Consider the following 20,783-nt stretch of genomic DNA (forward strand, 5'->3'; position numbering starts at 1 on the left):
GTATAGTCTGTGTGCATGGCAATAAATGTAGGATCAATTTCAATCGTTGGGCTCTCTACCAGGGCCTGTTTGGAAGATTAGCCCAGGGCTAATTTTGAGAGCTAATGTTTAGTCATGAATTGGTAGGCTAAACATTAGCTTACGATGGCATGTTTGGAACCATGGGCTAATTCAAGACTAAAAGGTGGAGAGAAAGTAGAAAGAGAGGATAGAGAAGGAGAGAGAGAGCTGCTTTGCTTTTTGATGGTCCCAACACAAAATTAGCCCCATTAGCACCCCTTGGAGGGGCTAATGTTTTGAGGGGAGCTAATTCATATTAGCTCAAAATTAGCCCACATGTTTGGATCATTGAAGGCTAATTTGAGGCTAAAAGGTGATGGCTAAACATTAGCCCATGAAACCAAACAGAGCCTAGAAACCTTTGATTCTACATATTAATTAGAGAGGTGCCTACAAAATCATTATTATCTTACGTGCAATATAGCGTGTGAACAAGGAACTATGATCAACTTTTTATGCACTTCACATTTAAAAAAAATGAGTGTAATAAAAATCTGTCATGTCAGATGACAAATATCTTTCAACAACCGAATCATTCTCTAGTCAAGTTTTCTCTGCTTACTCTTACTCCCTCTCCATTGCACATTAATAGCTTTCAAGCAATGAACATCGCCTCAAGCTCCAAATGAGGGTGGATCCTTATGGTCTACACTACTTGAATGCCAATTAGAAGGATTTCTGGTGGTGGAATCTATCCACTCGGATTCAAGTCCTAAACTTAACACATGTGCTTGTATTTGTAGCTAATTAACGACATAACCATCGATAGTGAGACGACTGCGGCGTCTTCATAAATTTCAAGATATGTTTGAAGGATTCATGAAGGTATTCATTGTCAATCAACCAGTGTATTATAGCGTGTCGATCCTTCGTACAAGCGGCACGCAAAGGCATGCCCCAGCATCAGCTAATTAATTAATCAATCGATTAAATTAAATTCTAGTTGGTTAAAGATGCAATATATGTTTAGCTAGCACTTGGGCGGAAGCGCGGCAGAGGAGTTGGTGGAGTAGTCATCTATTAACTAGATTGTACCTCGCGTGTTGCTGTGAAAATATGTATGAAATTGACATAAGCAAATTTTATAAGATAAAATTAAGTGACATTGGATTGGTGTGCGTATAAAATATAGTACAGCTTAAGTAAACGAAGAAACGTACAACTTTGAAATTTTATTAGGAAAACTTTACATTCATCAAGTAACAAAGGAGGAAGCTATGATAATAAGTTGATACCATCAACAATTATTACTCTATTTTGTGGTAAAAATAGAATAACTTGATATAGCATATTTTCTCCTGAATAAAACGTAAAGGGCGCAATGACCGTAATATAGTGTTGGCTGGTAATCTATTCTTGTTATTTTTGTTATGTTTTGTTTTGGAAGATGAAACAAAGTTTTATTATGTATGCATTCGCTATGAAAAACCATGTCCGTCTTGTTAGGGTTATAGATATCACATACTCAATTAATAGTAATCGATTAAGCTCGGCGGGACACACCACATATCAAGTTTTATATGGAATCATACCTCGTATATAGAAGGACAAATGGAGTTCTACGAGGAAACGACAAGTACTACTCGGATTGTATTCATATTGGTCTCTTTAGTTCTACTTGGATAAGGGGATATCTATGGTTATAAATACAAGGCCTCCTAGAAGGAGAGGGACACGCCACAAGGCCACAAGATGTTGCACACAATACACAAGCCAACATACGCCAAGACAAGCCGTCGGATATCGACATCAGAGATAAGCCTAAACAATCCCAATATGATGTCTGCGGAGGCCAACAAGAGGGATCTAGCGCTACCTCTGATCTCGCCGAGTGCGGATTCGAGAAGGAAGACTACCCTGTCATCGACTACGAGTTGGTTATCCATGCCGACAAGTCGACGACAGCTAAATAGGTTATCCCAAATATTGTACTTATGTGGTTCAGATGAATAAGAGCAACACCGGTTTCGACCAATAGGATGTAGGGCTATTACCAATTAGATATATAAGGGGCCCGAACCTGTATGAAAATCCTTGTCTTCATCTCTTTTACCTCAATCTCGCATATACTCTCGTACCGACGATCCCAAACATATATCCCTTGGAGAAAACATTGAGCCACGCATATCATAGTGTAAGTGACATCCTAGAGCAGTGGTGGATCCATGAAAAAAATAGTAGGGGTATGAATATACTAGAACAAAGCTACAACCCCTTCTCCCATCTACATATGGCAAAAAAAATTGTAGATGCTTTAAAGGGACTCCCATGGTCCTCATGCCAATATTGAAGGCTCAAACACCCGCCGCTCCCATGATGGATCCGCTCCTGTCCTAGAGGGACATTTTCATGCAAACTCGTTTGGACAAAAGAGAAGGGATTAGAAATGTGATGCAAGTAAAAAAATAGAGTAAATTATAGTGTAATTATGGAAAAAGATGTGAAGATCACACAAAAATGCAAAATGATGAAATATGAGCATACTAACCTATTTTTAATTGGCACCCATCCTTGGTTGATTCCATCAGTGGTATATTCAGCATTAAGCAGGTAGTACAGAATTCTTAGGTAAACAAAGCTATCTTATATATAAAGATATGTTCTTAATTCTTGATTAAGCCCATGCATGTGAATCTGCAAATGGAGATAAAATGACAGTGGTAACGGTCGTTTAGGATTTATGGCATTGGTGACCTCTTGGTTAATTTCTACTCCCTCCGTTTCACAATGTAAGTCATTCAAGCATTTCTCATATTCATATTAATGTTAATGAATCTAGATATATATATCTATATAGATTCATTAACATCAATATAAATATGAAATGCTAGAATGACTTACATTGTGAAACGGAGGGAGTAACTTAAATGGAGAGAATATTTAGAGTAGTGGAGCAGTGATTTGTGGTATCATTTTAAATGAGAGTATCCTTATATATGAAAAGTAAAGTTGGGGCAACAATTATACAAGTATCCAATACTCAGATTTAATCGAACGGTTCATATGACACCTACTCTCCCCTCATCTAATGGCTGAAATAATACAGATGACGTGACTGCACCAAATCATAACTATGGGGCTACTTATATACTCCCTTTGTCCCAAAATATAAAAGGGATTTTGGACTTGTGGGACACTTACTAGTACTATAAATCTAGATAACTCTGTTCAGATTTGTTATACTAGAAAGTATTCTATCCGTTCAAAATCCGTTATATTTTGGGACAGAGGGAGTAGGATTTATATATAGGTATGTATATGTGTTAATGAAGAATATGGTATACACAAGCAGTTAAATCCAAACGACTATATATAATACACATATATGGCCATAGAAGTAAGTATACTCGAGTTTGATTGGTAGCACTAGTGCAGAAACCATCTTTGGCCGATCCGGCAAAATCCACAATAGTCCCGGATCCAAAAAGAACCAGGACTAAAGATTATTTTTAGTCCCGGTTATAAAAATTTTGATCTTTAGTCCCGGTTATAAAAATTTTGATCTTTAGTCTCGGTTGGTAACACCAACTGGGATTAAAGATGATCTTTAGTCCCGATTCATCCCCTGTCAGATGTATGTCAGGGGGCCGAAGATCTTTAGTCCCGGTTGGTGTCAATAACCGGGACTAAAGATCACCACATTAGTCACGGTTGGTACTACCAAGATGATCTTTAGTCTCGGTTGGTAGTACCAACCGGGACTAAAATTAAACACGTAGTATATAATCCCTATCCCTTATCCTCTCCTCCACAGTTATAACTTAACAGATCGAATCTCACCCCCTCCCCTCAGATCTATCCTCTCTAACTCTCTTCTCCAACTCCTCCCCTTCCTCCTCTCCTCCCCCTTCTCTCCTTTCCTCCTCCCCTTCCCGACCGGCCTCCCCTTCCCATCCGGCGGGCCGGTCGGCGGCGGGGCCGCGCGCTGCGGCGGCCGGCGGGGCCGCGCCCGGCGGCGGGCGGCGGCGGGGCTTCGGGCGGCGGGCGGCGGGGCCGCGCCCGTCGTTCGTGGTGACCGGTGGCGGCAGCGGCATTCTTTTTTTTTAATTTGTGATGATTCACTGAGATGTATTTATCCGAAAAGTTACAAATTTGTGATTCATTGTTTGGATTTGTGATGTATTTGAGTAATTTCTTAGGATATTGTGATGTATTTGATTTGTGTGTATAAGTAACTTTATGATTTGTGAGGTGGATTTGGTGTTGTGAATTTGGGATGTTAGTTAGATTTGGGGATTTGCCTACTTGATTCGGGAGAAAATAAAAAGGAAAAAAGAAAAAGAAAAAGGGTCCATCTGCACTGCCGCTATTGTCTGTTTAGTCCCGGTTGGTAACAACAACCGGGACTAAAGATCCCTTCTCTTTAGTCCCGGTTGGTGGCTAAGGATACATCTTTAGTCCCGGTTAGTCCCGGATCCTTACTCCCGTTGGAAAACCCGGGAGTAAAGATGGTTTCTCCACCAGTGTAGGGTGATTTGTGGAACCAGCTAATTATAATTTAAATCGATAAATAAAAGAATTAGTGATGATTAGCGCTTGGGTGGGAGGCGGGAGGAGTGGGTGGAGGTGGAGGTGGTGGAGTAGTCGTCGGTGTAGTCGCCGCTGTCGAAGGCCACCTGCCGATGCCGCGAGATCTCCGATGAGGCGGAGAAGTCGTCGTCGTGGTGGTGGTCCAGCGAGAGCGAGGCGTCCCCCTCCAGCGCCCTCACGATCTGGCTCATCTTGGGCCGCTGCCGCGCCGAGTGCCGGATGCTCGCCGCCGCGCACGCCGCCATCCTCTCCACCTCCACCGCCGAGTACTCCCCGCCCAGCCGCGAGTCCACCAGCTCCCGGATTAATCCTCCTTCCTCGCCGCCGGCGGCCAGCAAGCGCGCCAGCACCGGCCTCGCCCAGTCCACGAGGCTGTCCTCCATGTAGTTGGAGGTGTCGACGGGCCGCCGCCCGGTGAGGAGCTCCAGCAGCATGACGCCGAAGGAGAAGACGTCGGACTTCTCGGTGAGCTTGCCGGTGGAGGCGTACTCGGGGGCCAGGTAGCCGAAGGTGCCCATGACGCGGGTGGAGACGTGGGTGTTGGTGTCGGTGGTGAGCTTGGCGAGGCCGAAGTCGGCGACCATGGCCTCGTAGTTGGCGTCCAGGAGGATGTTGGCCGCCTTGATGTCGCGGTGGATGATCCGCGGGTGGCAGTCTTCGTGGAGGTAGGCGAGACCCTTGGCCGACCCCAGCGCGATCCTGTGCCGCGCCGACCAGTCTAGAACTCGATCGCCATTGCCGCCTCTATAGAGGTGGTGCTCGAGGGTGCCGTTGGGGACGTACTCGTAGACGAGCATGCGCTGGTTGGCGGCGATGCAGTATCCCACCAGAGACACGAGGTGGCGGTGGTGGACGCGGCTGATGATGTCCACCTCCGCCTGGAACTCCCGCTCCCCCTGCCCGCTCCCGGACTTGAGCTGCTTCACCGCCACCTCCTTCCCGCTCCCGGCGAGCACCCCCTTGTACACGTACCCGAACCCTCCCTGCCCCAGCAGGTTCGCCGCCGAGAACCCCGACGTCGCCGCCGCCAGCTCCTCGTACGAGAAGGAGCTCTTGGAGAAACCCAGCGCCACGTTCGGCGACGGCGGCGGCAGCGCCGGACCGTACGGTCCCGACGAGTACCCCATCCCCATCTCGCCGCTGAAACCCCCCGCCGACGATGACATGTGCCAGCCGGGCGGCGGCGGAGGTGGGATGCTGTAGTTGCTGCTGCCATGCTGCTGCCACATGGGAGGCAGGCCGCCTGTGGCGTAGTACACGTTGCCCTTCTCGTCGGTGAAGAAGGGCATGTTCGGCGGCGGCGGCCGCTTCTTCTTCTTCGTCATCTTTATACAGCAGCACACCACGATGGCCACCACACCCGCCAACACCGCAACCATCGCCACCACAAACAATCCCACAAACACGCCGGCGGTCACATCACCGCGATCGATGATGTGCTCCGACGACCGCCCGGACTCTCCTCGAGAGGACCCGCCGCTCTTCCTCTCCGCTGGCGCCGAAGGCGTAGTCGTAGACTCCGACGATGATTCCGACGATGGTTGCGCTTGCGTGGAAGATGAAACGCCGCCAGCTGATTTTGGTGGCGCGTTCGTCGATGCTGGTGGCGGCGGCGATGATGGGGAGGGAGGTGAGGGTGATTTTGACAACGACGAAGACGGCGACGGTGCTGACGGGGTGGTGGAGTTGGCCGACGACGGAGACGACTCCGGCGAGGCTGCCATTACCTAGCTAGGGCCCACCCCGGCCCCTCTCTCTCAGAGACCTTAATTTGTACCTCTAATAATAATTACTTAATTACCTCTAATAAATAAGAACACAATTGAAAAAATTTGTGAACCCACCCCTGCAAAAAGTTAAATTTAATTAATCAATAACGGATAAAATTAGGACACAGGTGAAAAATTGTTGTGAGTTGATTTGTTCATGTTACCCCTCCGTTACAAGTCGTTTTAACTTATCTTTTTCTTAGAGTAAATTACACCCACGGCACATCAACTTAGTATGCGGGTGTAATTTGATACAAGAACTTGAGAAAATAAGTGTTCTAGTATAACAACTTGACAAGTAGGTGTAATTTAGTACCAGAACTGTATAAGTAATCACATAAATACAACAACTTGCAAGATATGTATGATTTTGATATAATAAGTTAAGAAGTTATGCATCAACTTAATTATTTGGAGCACTTTTTTTATACATATTCAATTTTTAAGTACTTATTTTGACGATATACTAGCATGGTGCATGGATTTATATATAAGCATATTTATATTTTTATCCTAATAAATAATAACTGAAAGTCAATTAAATTGGATATAGAAATTATTATATTTCGGTTTAGATTTGGGAAGGTGAAGAAAATAAAAATTTTTATAGGTAATTGGATGTAAATTGGATGTGCATTATAATTCTTAAAGATTAAATTCAATATTATAAGGTAATATCCGTAGAATTGTTATGTAATGGTATATTGACATCATGAGAAAAACTCACCTAGCATATGTTTAACTAAGTTGATGCACTAAATACTAAATTGTCAAGTTCTTATACTAGAACGTACTCACTTGTCAAATTGTTAGCACTCGAACGTTTTAATTCTTAAGTTTTTGCACTATATCACACACACCCGCCAAGTTGTTGTACCGTGGGTGTAATATATTCTTTTTCTTACTTCAACTTAAAACATAGTAACATCTTTAATATATTGTAAAAATATGTTTTTACATTTAATATTATATTTAATAAAACTAATTTGGTGTAGCTGATATTGCTAAATTTATCTATAAATTTAGTTAAATCTAAATAAAATTTGACTATGAAAAATGTTAAAGCAATTTATAATATAAAATAGAGGGAGTAGCTTATGTCATTAAAGTGAACGGTTTAATTGAATGTGTGGAGGTGCATCACATATTTACGTGCATTCTTATACTCCCTCCATTTCAAATTATTAAGTTGCTTTTGATTTTTTTTCTTTTTGCAAATATTTTAAAGTTTAACTAAATTTAAATGAAAAAAACATAGTAGTAACATTTTTAACACCAAACAAAAATACTACCAAAATATATTAAATGTTAGGTTTAATAAAACTAATTTTTGTGTTATAAGAGTTGTTACAGTTCTCTATAAACTTGATCAAATTTAACTTTAAAAAAAAGTCGAAACCACTTATAATATGAAATAGATAAAGTATTTCATAAACTAAAGGCAATAATGTGAATCAAACGCATGAGCAAATCACCATTTAATTTGAGATACAAATGTCAAGGGATCAATACACATGTCGTCCGCACATCAAAACATTAGAGAAACATGTCATATGAACGCTAGATCAACAATCATGCAAGTTTCAACCAAATGCAATAAAAAACAACTTTTTTGTGCATTGTGATGGGGGTAATGTACCTTATCCTTTCTCCGTGATGATTAGATGTTGAAGGAGAAGGAGAAGGGGTCGAAGGCGAATTGGGGGCAACAGGGCCAAAGGGAAGAGGGTGACACGCAATTCTCGTCATCCTTTCCAACCAATGCCACATATCTCTCCATGCCATTCTCCATTTTTAGCCATGCTACAAATAAATCCACATATGCATATATGTGATGGAAGGTACAAACTACAACTTTATTAGTTATTTTTATACAATGAAAGTACAATTTCTTGCCATTGTACGATGCACGCAAATAACAAGCTTTAGGCCTTGTTTAGTTGGGGAAAATTTTTAAGTTTGGTTGTCACATCGGATATACAGACACACATTTGAAGTATTAAACGTAGTCTAATAACAAAACAAAATACAGATTCCGCCAGGAAACTGCGAGACGAATTTATTAAGCCTAATTAATCCGTTATTAGCAAATATTTACTGTAGCACCACATTGTCAAATCAAGGCGCAATTAGGCTTAAAAGATCCGTCTCATAATTTGCACGCAATCTGTGTAATTGTTTTTTTTCTACATTTAATACTCCATGCATGTGTCCAAACATTCAATGTGACAGTGTGAAAATTTTTGTTTTGGGAACTAAACAGGGCCTTATTAGTTATAAACATTCAAAAGCAAGTTTCATCCAATAGTGAACTTTTTTTTAAGGGAACACTGACTAGACAATACTCAGTATAGTTGTACTCCCTCCATACTCATTAAGGAAGTCGTTTAAGACATTGACACGGTCTCCAAAATACAACTTTGACTTCTTGTTTCTATAAAATATTTATTGAAAAGTGATATATGTATACTTTTATGAAAATATTTTTCAAGATAAATCTATTCATATAATTTTTACATTTTTAAACTCAACAACTTGAGAGTTATTCATGATTTATATTTCAAGGTTTGACTTAAACATTATCATAAACGACTTCCTTTACAAGTACGGAGGGAGTAAATATTTACATAACTACAAAGAAACAACAAAAAAAGAACTAGTAGAACTATTGTAACTAGGCAAGAACTATTGTTTTAAGATCTTTCTTTTATCCTACAAGTATGTTTGATAGTCTCAGTTTCTTAGGAAGGGAGTATGTGAGAAAGAATGCATATGGAGTAGTAGTCTTTCCGATTGAAAAAAAAATAATGTACTAACACGCACAAAAGAGGAGCAAACAATTTAATTGCATATCCACTTGATACCTGGTTTGGCTCTAGTCGTCATTAGCCTCAACTGGCACCTTGATCCATCACACTATCTAACTAGTGACTGTTGCTTTTTTTTTTCTCAAAAACAAGAGAACTACGCTTCATTTCATTAATAAAATAAACTATATAACCGAGTGATCCAAAGGACCTCTAAAAACACCAAAAAAAAAACAAGAAAAAAACACATCGTGAAACATGACACAACCAAAACACCCCCTAGGACAAACTAGCTATCCAAAGGGAGCTACCCAAATAGAATTTCGCAAAGCGCCTTTGTACCAGCAATACACCAAAGAGAACTCTAGCCCCAAAATCCATTTCAACATCCAAACTTCAACTTTACTAGTTCAGATTGAGGGACTAACAAATAAGCCCCAAAAAAGCACAAGGTTGATGCAACAATGGTATCAGGGGCAGCCTATACAATGTGAGATGATGATTGAACACAAACAATCTATCAGGATACAGACATAAGATAGCCCATAGAAGGATATGAATGAATGTTTTGGACCTTATGCTACAAGTACAACAAGCACTCAAGCAGGAGTGCCACCAGCCTTACAACATTCAATCAATCAATAATAACATTGATGGTGATCACATGACAGCACCAAGGTGGCTGATCAGTGATTTTAAACAACATTCTCCCGGATCGGTTCGAATCGAACCAAATAATGACTCTACTCTACCCAAGTGTTCTATTGCTCAACAACCTCGCCAACAGGGATACCAACAGAGGATGCTCTTGCCGGCGCCGCCTGTCGCCCGACTTCCGTGAAGCTGTCTGGCAGGACGAACAGAGGGCTGCTCCCCTCCGACTCACGCTGGTATGCAAGCCCAAGGGAGTAACCCAATGCACGAGCAACAGGTACAGCAACTGCATTGCCAACTTGTATATACCTGCAACCGCCATCAAACACAGCCTTCCAGTTAGAACCCAACATTTAGAGTTGACACCATTGTTGATGGACGGTGCAACTCAATATAATATGTGATGTGAAAGGGACAAAGCTTACTTCTCTTTGATAGGGCCAAACATCTTGTAGTAGTCTGGGAACCCCTGCAACCTTGCATTCTCCCTTACGGTCAGAACTCTCGCCTGATTCGGATGCAATATAATCTGCAGAGAAGCACATTCAGACACGTTGAGAAAGGATGCACTGATGTAGAAATTGCTATACTTTCTTGACAATCGGACCTGGTTGTGTGGCTCTGCTCGGGTCACAACTGTAGGAACCGTCTCGTCCCACCACAAGCGCCCAAATGGCCTACAACAACATTTGTAAGAAATATATCGCACTCCAAATTTTACTGCAGGAGAAGAAACCAGAGATATTGTGCAACTTACTTCAGTGATCTCCCTTTGATGAAAGACATCGCGTAGTCAGGAACCTAGCCACACAGACAAGCTAGCTCTTCAGCAATTGTAACAACTAGGAAGATAGCCCGCGCATCTGCGCAGGCATGCATCGTATATTGTGTTATTTTATACACTTACAATGGCGGACTATAAACTGGAAAACATTTGCTATGCTTCAAAAGCATGATTTCTCCATTTTTTTCTATTGCTTACTTAATCAATCCCCATAAACATTTTTTTATAATCCTTGTAATCGTCTTATTTTGGACTTATTTTGTTTAGAAAACATGTCTACCAAATTTAGTGTAACAGAAAAGTGGTGTTTTTTTTTTCATTTTTTAATTGATTACCTATATAAGTTGTCAATTTTTATTAATGGATGGATTGGTTGGGACATGAGGCTCTACGTAGCCTATGGTGAATATGGTTGGACGGCTAAATATAATTGGGTAATATTATTTTTGGAATGTGATCTATCATGAATACATGCTTGAATATGATAGGTAGCAGAAGGTGGAGGTGGATGTGATATTTTTATATATATAAGGTATATGTAATGATTGGAAATAATGGATCCACTTGTTTAAGTGATAAAAGGATGGCAAGATGCTTTGCTTTTCTTTTCTTGGAATTTCTAGAATTTTCTCTAATTTATTAGAGTGTCACGTGGCTGCCTAAAAGTGTTGTTTAGGGTAACATGGTACACAGAAAATAGGAAGAACATTTGGATTATTTGAGCATATTAGTTTTTTTTAAAAGGACAATTGTCCATTTTGCCCTATTTCAAAACCTAAATACCAATCTACTAACGCTATTTTTCAAGTTTACTCATTTCAAAACAAGGTGAGACGGTAACTCTAATTTTGAAAAGTAGGGTCAAATGAACAAACTTGTCCCTTTTAAAAAATACGAAGTAATCATATTGTTTTCTATAAGTCAGGCACCATTTTTTTTAATACAATAGCAACTCTGCATCTTCATATTTGAGATAGTTCTTTTTCATAATACGGTGTTTATCTCGTTAAACTATGCCTATTTGCAAAACAATGTATAATGATGCAACCTATGTTTGTTAAATTGTTTGTCCCTTCGAATTATTTTTTAATGTAGTAGCTTAGACTATTAAAATTTCAGCTATCTTTTTCTTATGCACTGAATATCTAGTTTAGTTTTGCATGTTTGCAAAACAATATATGATGGAGCAACGTGCCTTGTTGAATTATTTCATAGTTTTTCAAGGTAAGTCCAATAGCATGTAAAATGGCAAGGGTGTTGTCCATCGATAAAAACAATGATTGGAACATGAATTTGCCAATTTTGTTTGGGTACTATTGATTTAGTATAGCTATCAGCATTTGTAGACTGATGTATAGTAATGAAATATGTCTCGACAATTTTTATAGTAATCCGTTGCTATTTGGATGACATGCCAAGTGCACTGGTGGAGTGTGCCTAAATGTCATATATTTTATATTGCAAAATATAGACATGTGGATTTTAAATTGTTGTTTTAAATATAAATACAGCAAGAGTTGGATTAGAAATAATATGTGTAGCTTAAAACTATGGTCTTTTCAATATCTATAATTATTGGTTGTTTCTCTTTTACTTCAATAGCTAAAAATAGAGAGGGAGGGACTGGTGAGGAATAAATAGTGTAGTGCTCAACTGAGAGATGGCAAGGGGTGGGCACTATTATGCACATGTGATGGACTGGCAGGATGTGAAGGTGGAGAGGACTGATTTGCAGATATCTAAGTGAAAACCATTGTTTTTTTTCCTTAGATTTCAATGTTTTTTTTAACCTTTAAGACATGATGTGGTGGATTAAGATTTTCTAAAAATGATCTAATGGTTAAAAATAATAGGTATATCGATTTCTTTTTTTTCTTTGAATTACTTTTCTTAAGTTTAAAACATGACATGTGGTGATTTAATCAATCTTTATTATACAAAATGAATTTAATATAAAATAATAAATATTGTTATTTTCTTATGTTACGTTCTTACTTAGTTTGTCATGAAAGGGATAACGGTCTACTTTAAAAATTAGTAGAGTTTGTATTTTTAAAATAAATTTAATGAGTTCACCGGTTTGAATTATCTTTATTTATATTTAGAGTAATAGGTTACCAGATGGAGGAACGTGCGTAGTCGTACCATGTACGACTATGTACATCTGACTATGGTTGTTTGAGAGTGGGACTGGTACTTGGGAGGGATTGTGGTTTTTTTTCCCTCTGAAGATAAATTTAGTCATTGAAAATAATAGGCCCACCAACTTATTAAATTGCCACGTGGCGATTTAAGAGCGTTTCTAGGAATACTACGTGGCAGCTTAGGAGCGTTTGTAGGAAGTTTCATGGACTTTTAGTATATAATAGAAGATTAGGAGGCTAGGAGCTCCTCATAACAAAGTTCATGAAAATTTAGAGGATGCCATGCTTTGTTACTTTGGTTTGAACCTCCACTCCTAGAAATTCTCTAGCTACTTTGTCAGGCCTTCTAATACTTTTAACATATTTTTCCTAAAAATGCAATATACTCCCTCCGCTTCAATCATAAGACACTTTGACTTTTGTTAAGTCAAACTTCTATAAGTGTACCAAGTTAATAGAAAAAATATGGCAACTCTTATAACACCAAATTAATTCCATTAAATCTAATATTTAATATATTTTGATAGTATATTTGTTTAGTATTGAAAATATTGCTACGTTTCTTCTATAAACTTGGTCAAATTTAAAAAAATTTGACTTAGAAAAAAAATCAAGGTGCCTTACAGTACAAAACAAAGGGAGCATAATTCAAAAGGGCTAATCAGCACCTAGGGCGCCTATAAATTTGTCCCCACAAAGTAATAGATGCATCGCAACTGTAAATGTGTTCCCCTGAATATAAATACAACCCCTTGTGACTGCAAACAGCATGGCACTAGCTGCGTACTAAGCAGCAGATACTAGATGCAGCAAACAATTCACAACAATGGGGAGAGCACGGAACACTTACCAAAGGCTTGCCAGAAGATAAATATACACGGGGAACGTCTGGATCCCACTCCACGATGTTGTTTGCCCCAACCCTGACACCCTTCAGGTCCCGGAAGTTGGCTCCCTGAAACACAGTAAATTGATTATGACTGCAGAAAGAATGAGTGGACAAGTTCACAAAGGACCAAAGCTGTACAACTGCCAACCTTCTTTACTGGAATTTGCTGCACACGCTCATGGTCATCCTTATTTAGCTTTAAGGGCTGGTGATCCAAAAGCTTGCCTAGATCTGGACCATCCTTCCCTTCAAAAGAACTATCCAGCATTTCTAGAACATTTGGGGAAAAAATGAATTAAACTTGGTGTACAGGGTGAAATGTAAGGGAAAAAATCATTGATAACAAAAATAAACCCACCCATTATATTCAAAGCACACAAATGATAGCTATTAGAGGTTGTTTTATTACCTTTACGGCTAAGCCGGATATAGCGCTGGAATTCTGTTTTGGGGGAAGAACCATATTCCATCACTTCATTAGGCTGATGGTTGTTTACCTGCAGATAAGGGGTAAGATTGCAGTTGCAGGTCAAGAAACGCATTAATAGATGATGAAACACTTGCCTCTGGCAAATCCGAAATTGCATCGCCAAGCAGCAGTGCATTTTTCAATGTTGGCTTCTGTGTTTCATCGTATGCAACAATACTTTGCTGCAAGCAAGATCAAGCTAGTCAGAATACGGAGACTTTCAATGGAATTTAGAGTTATGGTCAGACTTACAGAAAAAGCATTTGGGGCACCACCACGGACAACAACATTATGAGTGGGAAGCGGATACTTTGGCAGCACCTACATTAACAAATGCACCTGGTCACTGTTCCGATCAAAAACTACCAAATGTTCACAAATGCAATGGAAACAAACCATGGTAGGAAGAGCTCCCCAGAGGAACACACGCATCCTAAATTGTGGCAAGCCATAACAACCTGCAACCATCATTCCAAGTCGTGCTTGGTACTTCATAGCCACCAGACGGCTCAAGGCATAACGTCCAAGGTAACCATCTGCAAACTTCAGTATGTCTACAACATTTTCCATCAGGACATACTTAGGCTTCAGGTATGCCACAATATCCATGAATGTCACCATCTGTTTGTTTTTCTCATCTTTTAGTGGCTCTTTGCGGTTTCTGAACCGATTGAAACCACTTATTCCTTGGCATGGTGGCCCACCACAAATGACATCAACATCACCCTATGGAATTATTAAACATAGATGGCATCAGCAGATCAAAGTATATAGCAGAAAAGAGCATAAAAGGAAAGCAAATACTCACCGGAAGAGGCAAGATTTTTCTCCTGTATCCTTCTTGCACAAATTCTTTAATTTTCAATGGGCAATCCCTAGGTTATTAAAAAATAGACTAGGTTATTTCAAACAGAAATAAACCGTGTTAATGATTATATGCCAGCCAGAAAGGTACCAACCTGAGGTTCTCAATAGGCTCCCAAGTGTCCTCTTCACGGCCATAGCCTTTCCATTGTACCTGTTAAAAGAATTATGTTGAAGCAACACTCACAGAATACTGCAGGAACCCATAAATAATACGCAAATGATGAGACAAGGGTACCTTGAAATAGAGGCCATCTTCTCTACCACTGCCACCGTAGCAGATTCCAGCTAGTTTCTCCACAACAAACTCATCCTTCTCAAGAGGCTCATCATCATCCTCTTCGTTCTCTGAGGCACCAGCTGAACTGAAATCAATATCTTTCTTGACATATTCATCACAAAGGCTATGCCATCCCTTAAGAAGAGCAAGAAACTCATCCGCCTTTTCATTCCGGACCTGCATTCAGGAAAAAAAAGGTACTAGCATTACCAAATGGTTTCTTCACAGTATGCCAAATTTGATTACACAATCCATAGCACATTGATCCAATGATTAGCTCGTTAGAGTTAGGAGATCATAAAACAACACTGAAAACAAATAGATCAATGCAGTTCACAACATACCTCAGTTCTTGGATGATTATACTTGAGACTCTCGCACGCAAAACTATTGAAATCAACAGCCCATCGCTGGCCACATAGCAGAAAAAAAAAGGGTTTAGTACTGATATCGCAAAAGTTCTCCCAGACGAATGAGGGAAGAATAATACCGTTTCAAGATTGAGTCCAGCAAGTGCCGCACCCAAACAGAGCCCGGTAGACATACCGCCACAACCAGAGTACAGATCAAGGAGTGTAGCCTTTCCCACTGAAGATGCCTCTGAATCAGAGACAACTTTGCCTTTGGAAGAATCCACATCATCAGAAGAAATATCTGATGCAGTGTCACTGCCTGATGCTCCATTTTCTAGGTGGAAGTAATATGAGTTAGTGCTTCTATTTGAAAAACAGTTCACAAATATATATTGGGCAATATATATAGAGGTCATCTTAATTCAGCTAGCAACAAGAACAGAGCAATTTACCAAGTGGGATATTAGCAAATGTTGAATAAGCAACGGTGTACGACATGTCATAGTACAGATCACAATCAGCCAACCGTCGAGCTTTGGCTTCTGATTCCATCTAAACGAAATGAAGGGGAAAATCACAATGTGGAACATTACAAGCATGAGGTAGCACAAGATTCTGAGAGAGACCACTTACATTTGGATCAATATGCACGATTTTAACCTTTGAGATGATGCAATCAAGCACATTGTCATTCTTTTCTTCAGAAAGAAAAACACGCTTGAGATCATGCTTTTCATCATCAGCATTCTCCATCATTATGGATGAGATGACCTTCAAAGATAGTTCCCAGATGTGTACGTTGTTAGAATTTGGACATACACACACACACACACCAAAAAAAAAAGGAAAGCATACTCTAGTAGAGTTTGATACACACCGTATCCTCCGCCCGAAAGAACCAACGGCAGGTAAAATAGCGGCAGTGGTCAGTCCCCTCAAAGAATTCAGTAATTCTACCGATGTAGTCGGCCTTATCTTCCTCAGCCTATGATTGTTGCAAACGAAATGGAGATGTACTACTTTAGAGAAAAAGTAATTTCATCGAGCAAGGCCACATAATTGTGATTATTTGACAAATACACAAGCACGAAAAAGGAGTATATGCAAAGACTGAATTGTGACGACAGGATATTCAGTTAACAATCAGATATAAGTGGAAATGTGGGGCATTCCATACAATTGATAATTGAAAGGAGCATCCTTGTTTGATGCAACAAAAATCACACACAACGAAAGAAATCAGGGTGAGGCGGATGTGTTAGAGATCCAGATGAGCTAGTTAAGTGGGACACAATTAATGACAAGCAAGTCGCAATAAATTAAAGCATAGACACGAAGCATGGCAAGACGTAATAAAGGAAGGAAGGAAGGAAATTGAGATGGGGTGGTGAACCTTGACATAGACGTCGTCGTGGAGGCAGTAGAGCGTGCCATCGACCTTGGCGGAGCTGTAGTGGCAGCGCGCCTTGATGTCCTCCTCCTCATCGGGCCTGCCACCAACCCAGAGGACGCGTTGAGAGGAGGATGCAAACGTGGTGAGGAGGCCAGATCTGGGATGCGTGAGTGGTATACCTCCTGGTGGCGGCGTTGCGCTGGTAGCGCTGCGGCCACTTGTCGCGCGCCTCCTTGGCGGGGAAGGGGTCGCCGACGAACTCCGGGTCATGGTCGCCGTCGCTGCCGTGTCGGACCCTGCTGGGCTGCGCCACCCGCTTCCTCGCCACACCGGGGGCGGGGGCGTCCAGCTGCTTCTGCTCCGCCTCCGCCTCCTCGGCCTCGGCTTCCTCCCCCAAGGCCATCTCCTCCGCATCCGGCTCCTCCCCGCAGGCGTCGTCCTCCATGGGCGGCTTCTCCTCCTCCTTTACCTCGTCCTTCTTCTTCCTGGGCTTGGTCTCCGCCTTGGGCCTGCGGGTGCGCTTGGTGGAGGGCTCGTCGGTGGCCTTGGCGGAGGCGGAGGCGGAGGCGGCGCGCTTACGCGTGGAGGTACGCGTGGGCGCGGCGGCGGAGGACGGGGAGCTGGGCGCCATGGCTGCTGCTGCCTCTTCCTCTTGCTAGGGTTTTGGATGGGTTTAGGAGGAGGAGAACCTGGAGAAGAGGAAATGGAGAGAAGAAGAAATCCGCGTGAAATCGAAGGAGGGAGGATTCGAATCGATTTCAGATGGGAGTTGGGCGGAAGCCGGAGCGGGAACCCCCAAAATTTTCGGAATCAATCGCCCGCACCCGCACCTACCTGTGACCATGACGAGTGGGCCCAACCGTTGGTGGCCCCACCTGCAGTGGGTAGTGGTAGTGGGCCCACCTGGTTTTTGGGAGGGGCGGGATGGTTCGAATTTTCGCCTTCGAAACGTTGGGATGCTTTTCCTTCCTATCTCTGTCTACCGTGTGGGCCCTTCGCTTCAACCCCACTATCAGCTTTCACTCTGCTACTTTCCTCCCCACACATTCACACCGTCGGCCAAAAGGCCCGGGGCCCCACAGCCCGGCCCATATCATGGGGTTTTGGACCCGCCCAAGCATGACACGCCCCGACTGGTGTCGGGCCCGTGCTGGGCCTCGTCACCATGGGCCGGCCCGGTTCAACATCAGGGGATGCAAAATCGTTAAGGGACCCAAAATAGACTTACTCCAGCCTATAAGCATGGCTGAAAGAGATGAGGTACGAACAATAGACTTACTAAGCCATATAAGAGACAACCCAAAGACATGACGGATAAAAATGAACTTTTTTCCATTTAAGAGCATGGTGGGCTTTTGTGCCTACGGGCTGGCCCAGAACACTATCAATATAAATGAAAAAGTACACCGAAGGTCCCTCAACTTGTCAGCGAGATAAAAAACGTCCTCGAACCGTAAAACCAGATACGCGGGGTCCATTAATTATACCGGTCACCCGAGGTCCCAGGGCAGTATTGACGCCGGATTTGTCCTACGTGGCGGCTAAGTCAACGTGGGACCCATGTGGGTCCCACATGTCAGGATGCCACATCATCTCTCTCTTTCCCCTCTTATCTCCCTTCCTCTCTTTCTCTCACTTTGCTCCTTGTCTGGTGATCGATGACGGGCGATGCGGCGGCGACTTGGTGAGGCGCCGACGAGGATGGAGAGGCGGGAGAGGAGAGGAGATCCGATGGCCGGCGACCGGCAACCAGCAGGGGAGAAGAGCAGCGGCGAGGCGAGAGCAGGCTGGGGAGAAGAACGGTGGCGGCCGGGGGAGAGTGCGAGGCGCGCGGCGGCCGACAAGGGAGAGCGGCGACGAAGCATGTCCCTTCCTCTCTGCCGTCTTCCTCCTCCCGGCGTTCACCTCCATCGCCACCGCCATCGAAGATGCCGCCTCCTGCTCTCGCATCGCGCGCCGCCATGTCCTCCTCCCATGGGCCGCCGTTGCGGATGCGGAGTGGCGGCGCCTACGACTCCGGCCTCGTCGGCGGCGGCAGATCCGGGCAGGGAAAGGGCCGCCACCTGCTCGCCTCCCGCATCACGCCCCGCCTGCTCGCAATCCCCTTCGCCGACCTGGCCACCGCCTCTCTCCCTTGAGCCGCGCAGCGGCGCGCTAGTACGGACTCAGGCGCCGCCACTCGCGCCGCTGCTCCGTCGAGCAGGCCACCTCGACACCACCGCCGACGACTCCCCGCCGCTCGGCCTCGTCGTTGGTGGCGGCTCCGGGCAAGCATAGCTCCCCCACGCCAGTCACAGCTCCCCCTGCCGCCACCTTGCTCCCCTGCTCCCGCGTCGCCGCTGTGTCACCGGCTGCGGACCTCCTCTCCCGCCTCGCCCCGTCTACCGACGGCGGTGGCCTGCCCAAAGCCCCAGAGAGAAGATTGAGAGAAAGAAAGAGGAGGAAGGAAGAGAAGAGGGGAAAGAGAGAGGAAGGTGAGGTGGACACGCTGACATGTTGGGTCCACATGGGTCCTACGCGGACTCAGCCGCCGATGGCCGTGGTCAAAGCGCCACGTTGGATAAAACTGGGATCAAAATTACCGAGGGACCTATTGCGACCGATTTTATATAGGTAAGGGACCCCGCATATCTTGTTTTGCAGTTCGAGGACTTTTTTTATCTCGCTCATAAGTTGAGGGACCTTCGGTGTGCTTTTTCCAAATATAAATGCATTTTAATTTATTATATATACATTACAAATATGATAATCTCATTTGAAATTAAAAAGTTGAAATATGCCTAAGACTTTTATTGGAGCGAGCAATTCTTGAAATATACTTCTTGTGAGCGAGCAATTAAAAAGATGAAAGATGAAATATGCATAAGACTTTTATTCGCTGCAACACAAACCTTCCTAAAAACTTGCTTTTACTGTTAATTTCAAATTATAACAAATCTTCGGATTATTTTTTACGCTTTTCCGTTCTAGTGGGAAAATTTTTACTTTATGTTTACCTGCAACGTGCTTTTACTAGGAAGTAGCCCGCACGTACGCGCGTGTAAGTTTGTTTAATGTTGTTTGAATTTTATTACGAATTTTTATTTTTGACTCTATTTTAAACATGGGTCCGTTAATAACTGGTTTGGGCATATTAGTTGAAACCGTATATGCTCAAATTTATTAGAAAAAAAATATGTCACAATGATGGAGGTGGTGCATATCTATTTGTACGATATATGAGTGATTATTTTTTCTTACATTTGTGGAGTTTCCAAACTTATATAACATTTTTTATTTTGTATGCTATAGATGACTTTAAGTAACATTTTAATTTTATTATATATTAATGAAAGATATTTTCTATTAAAAATATAGCTAATGATACTACTTCATCTAATTAAAGATAGACTTATATTACTTATACTCCCTCCGTCACATAAATCTAAGGAGTTAAATTTTATCCCAAAATAATAGAAACATTTATATGTAACTATTGACGAAAAAATCGAACACACTGGCCTGGGAGATCTGCTTAGCTCCCGTGCAGGTCCAAAGATTGGTGAGATGTGAGCGTGCCAGTCAGTTTAATCCTGCAACTGACAAGATATGCAAATAGTAGATCAAAACAGCTAATCGGCTGACAAGCCGATGGAGTAGTTCCAGCCGATAGTCGATAATAGCCGATGCCGATACCAGCCGATAGCAATAGGGTTTAAGCAATCGGCTATATGTCCAATGTAGATGATGATATAAAAGCAATCGGCTGGTGATGATGTAATAAAATAACAATATAATCCAGTATAAA

The 20,783-nt window shown here is 42.5% G+C and overlaps 2 protein-coding genes across 2 annotated transcripts; both read right to left on the reverse strand.

The window, feature by feature from the left end:
• Positions 1-4,278: 4,278 nt before the first annotated feature.
• Positions 4,279-8,086, reverse strand: LOC127753010 (proline-rich receptor-like protein kinase PERK4). Its single transcript, XM_052278463.1, has 2 exons — positions 7,999-8,086; positions 4,279-6,436 (listed from the first exon to the last, which is right to left on the reverse strand). The coding sequence occupies exon 2, from the start codon at positions 6,312-6,314 to the stop codon at positions 4,590-4,592; it is 1,725 nt and encodes a 574-aa protein (XP_052134423.1). The 5' UTR covers positions 6,315-6,436; positions 7,999-8,086; the 3' UTR covers positions 4,279-4,589.
• A 1,387-nt stretch (positions 8,087-9,473) lies between these two features.
• On the reverse strand, positions 9,474-17,745 carry LOC127752743 (DNA (cytosine-5)-methyltransferase CMT3). Its single transcript, XM_052278146.1, has 20 exons — positions 17,176-17,745; positions 16,997-17,093; positions 16,481-16,588; positions 16,237-16,374; positions 16,056-16,155; positions 15,741-15,937; positions 15,595-15,660; positions 15,209-15,427; positions 15,066-15,124; positions 14,915-14,981; positions 14,503-14,832; positions 14,359-14,427; positions 14,202-14,288; positions 14,047-14,134; positions 13,786-13,907; positions 13,599-13,703; positions 10,578-10,621; positions 10,428-10,497; positions 10,246-10,349; positions 9,474-10,129 (listed from the first exon to the last, which is right to left on the reverse strand). Exons 1-20 carry the CDS (start codon positions 17,625-17,627, stop codon positions 9,928-9,930), a joined length of 2,724 nt encoding a protein of 907 aa, XP_052134106.1. The 5' UTR covers positions 17,628-17,745; the 3' UTR covers positions 9,474-9,927.
• Between the last annotated feature and the right edge of the window lie 3,038 nt (positions 17,746-20,783).

Source organism: Oryza glaberrima, chromosome 10 (assembly GCF_000147395.1).
Source record: "Oryza glaberrima chromosome 10, OglaRS2, whole genome shotgun sequence".
In the NCBI taxonomy this organism is placed as follows: domain Eukaryota; kingdom Viridiplantae; phylum Streptophyta; class Magnoliopsida; order Poales; family Poaceae; genus Oryza; species Oryza glaberrima.

What these genes read in the sequence shown, in the direction of transcription:
- LOC127753010 (XM_052278463.1), bottom strand. Translation starts at nt 6,314, where the DNA reads ATGGCAGCCTCGCCGGAGTCGTCTCCGTCGTCGGCCAACTCCACCACC.
- LOC127752743 (XM_052278146.1), bottom strand. Translation starts at nt 17,627, where the DNA reads ATGGCGCCCAGCTCCCCGTCCTCCGCCGCCGCGCCCACGCGTACCTCC. An exon ending in ATAATCATCCAAGAACTGAG is followed by an intron (nt 15,428 to 15,594) that starts GTATGTTGTGAA and finishes TCCTGAATGCAG; the next exon opens with GTCCGGAATGAAAAGGCGGA. An exon ending in TATCCGGCTTAGCCGTAAAG is followed by an intron (nt 13,908 to 14,046) that starts GTAATAAAACAA and finishes CAAATGTTCTAG; the next exon opens with AAATGCTGGATAGTTCTTTT.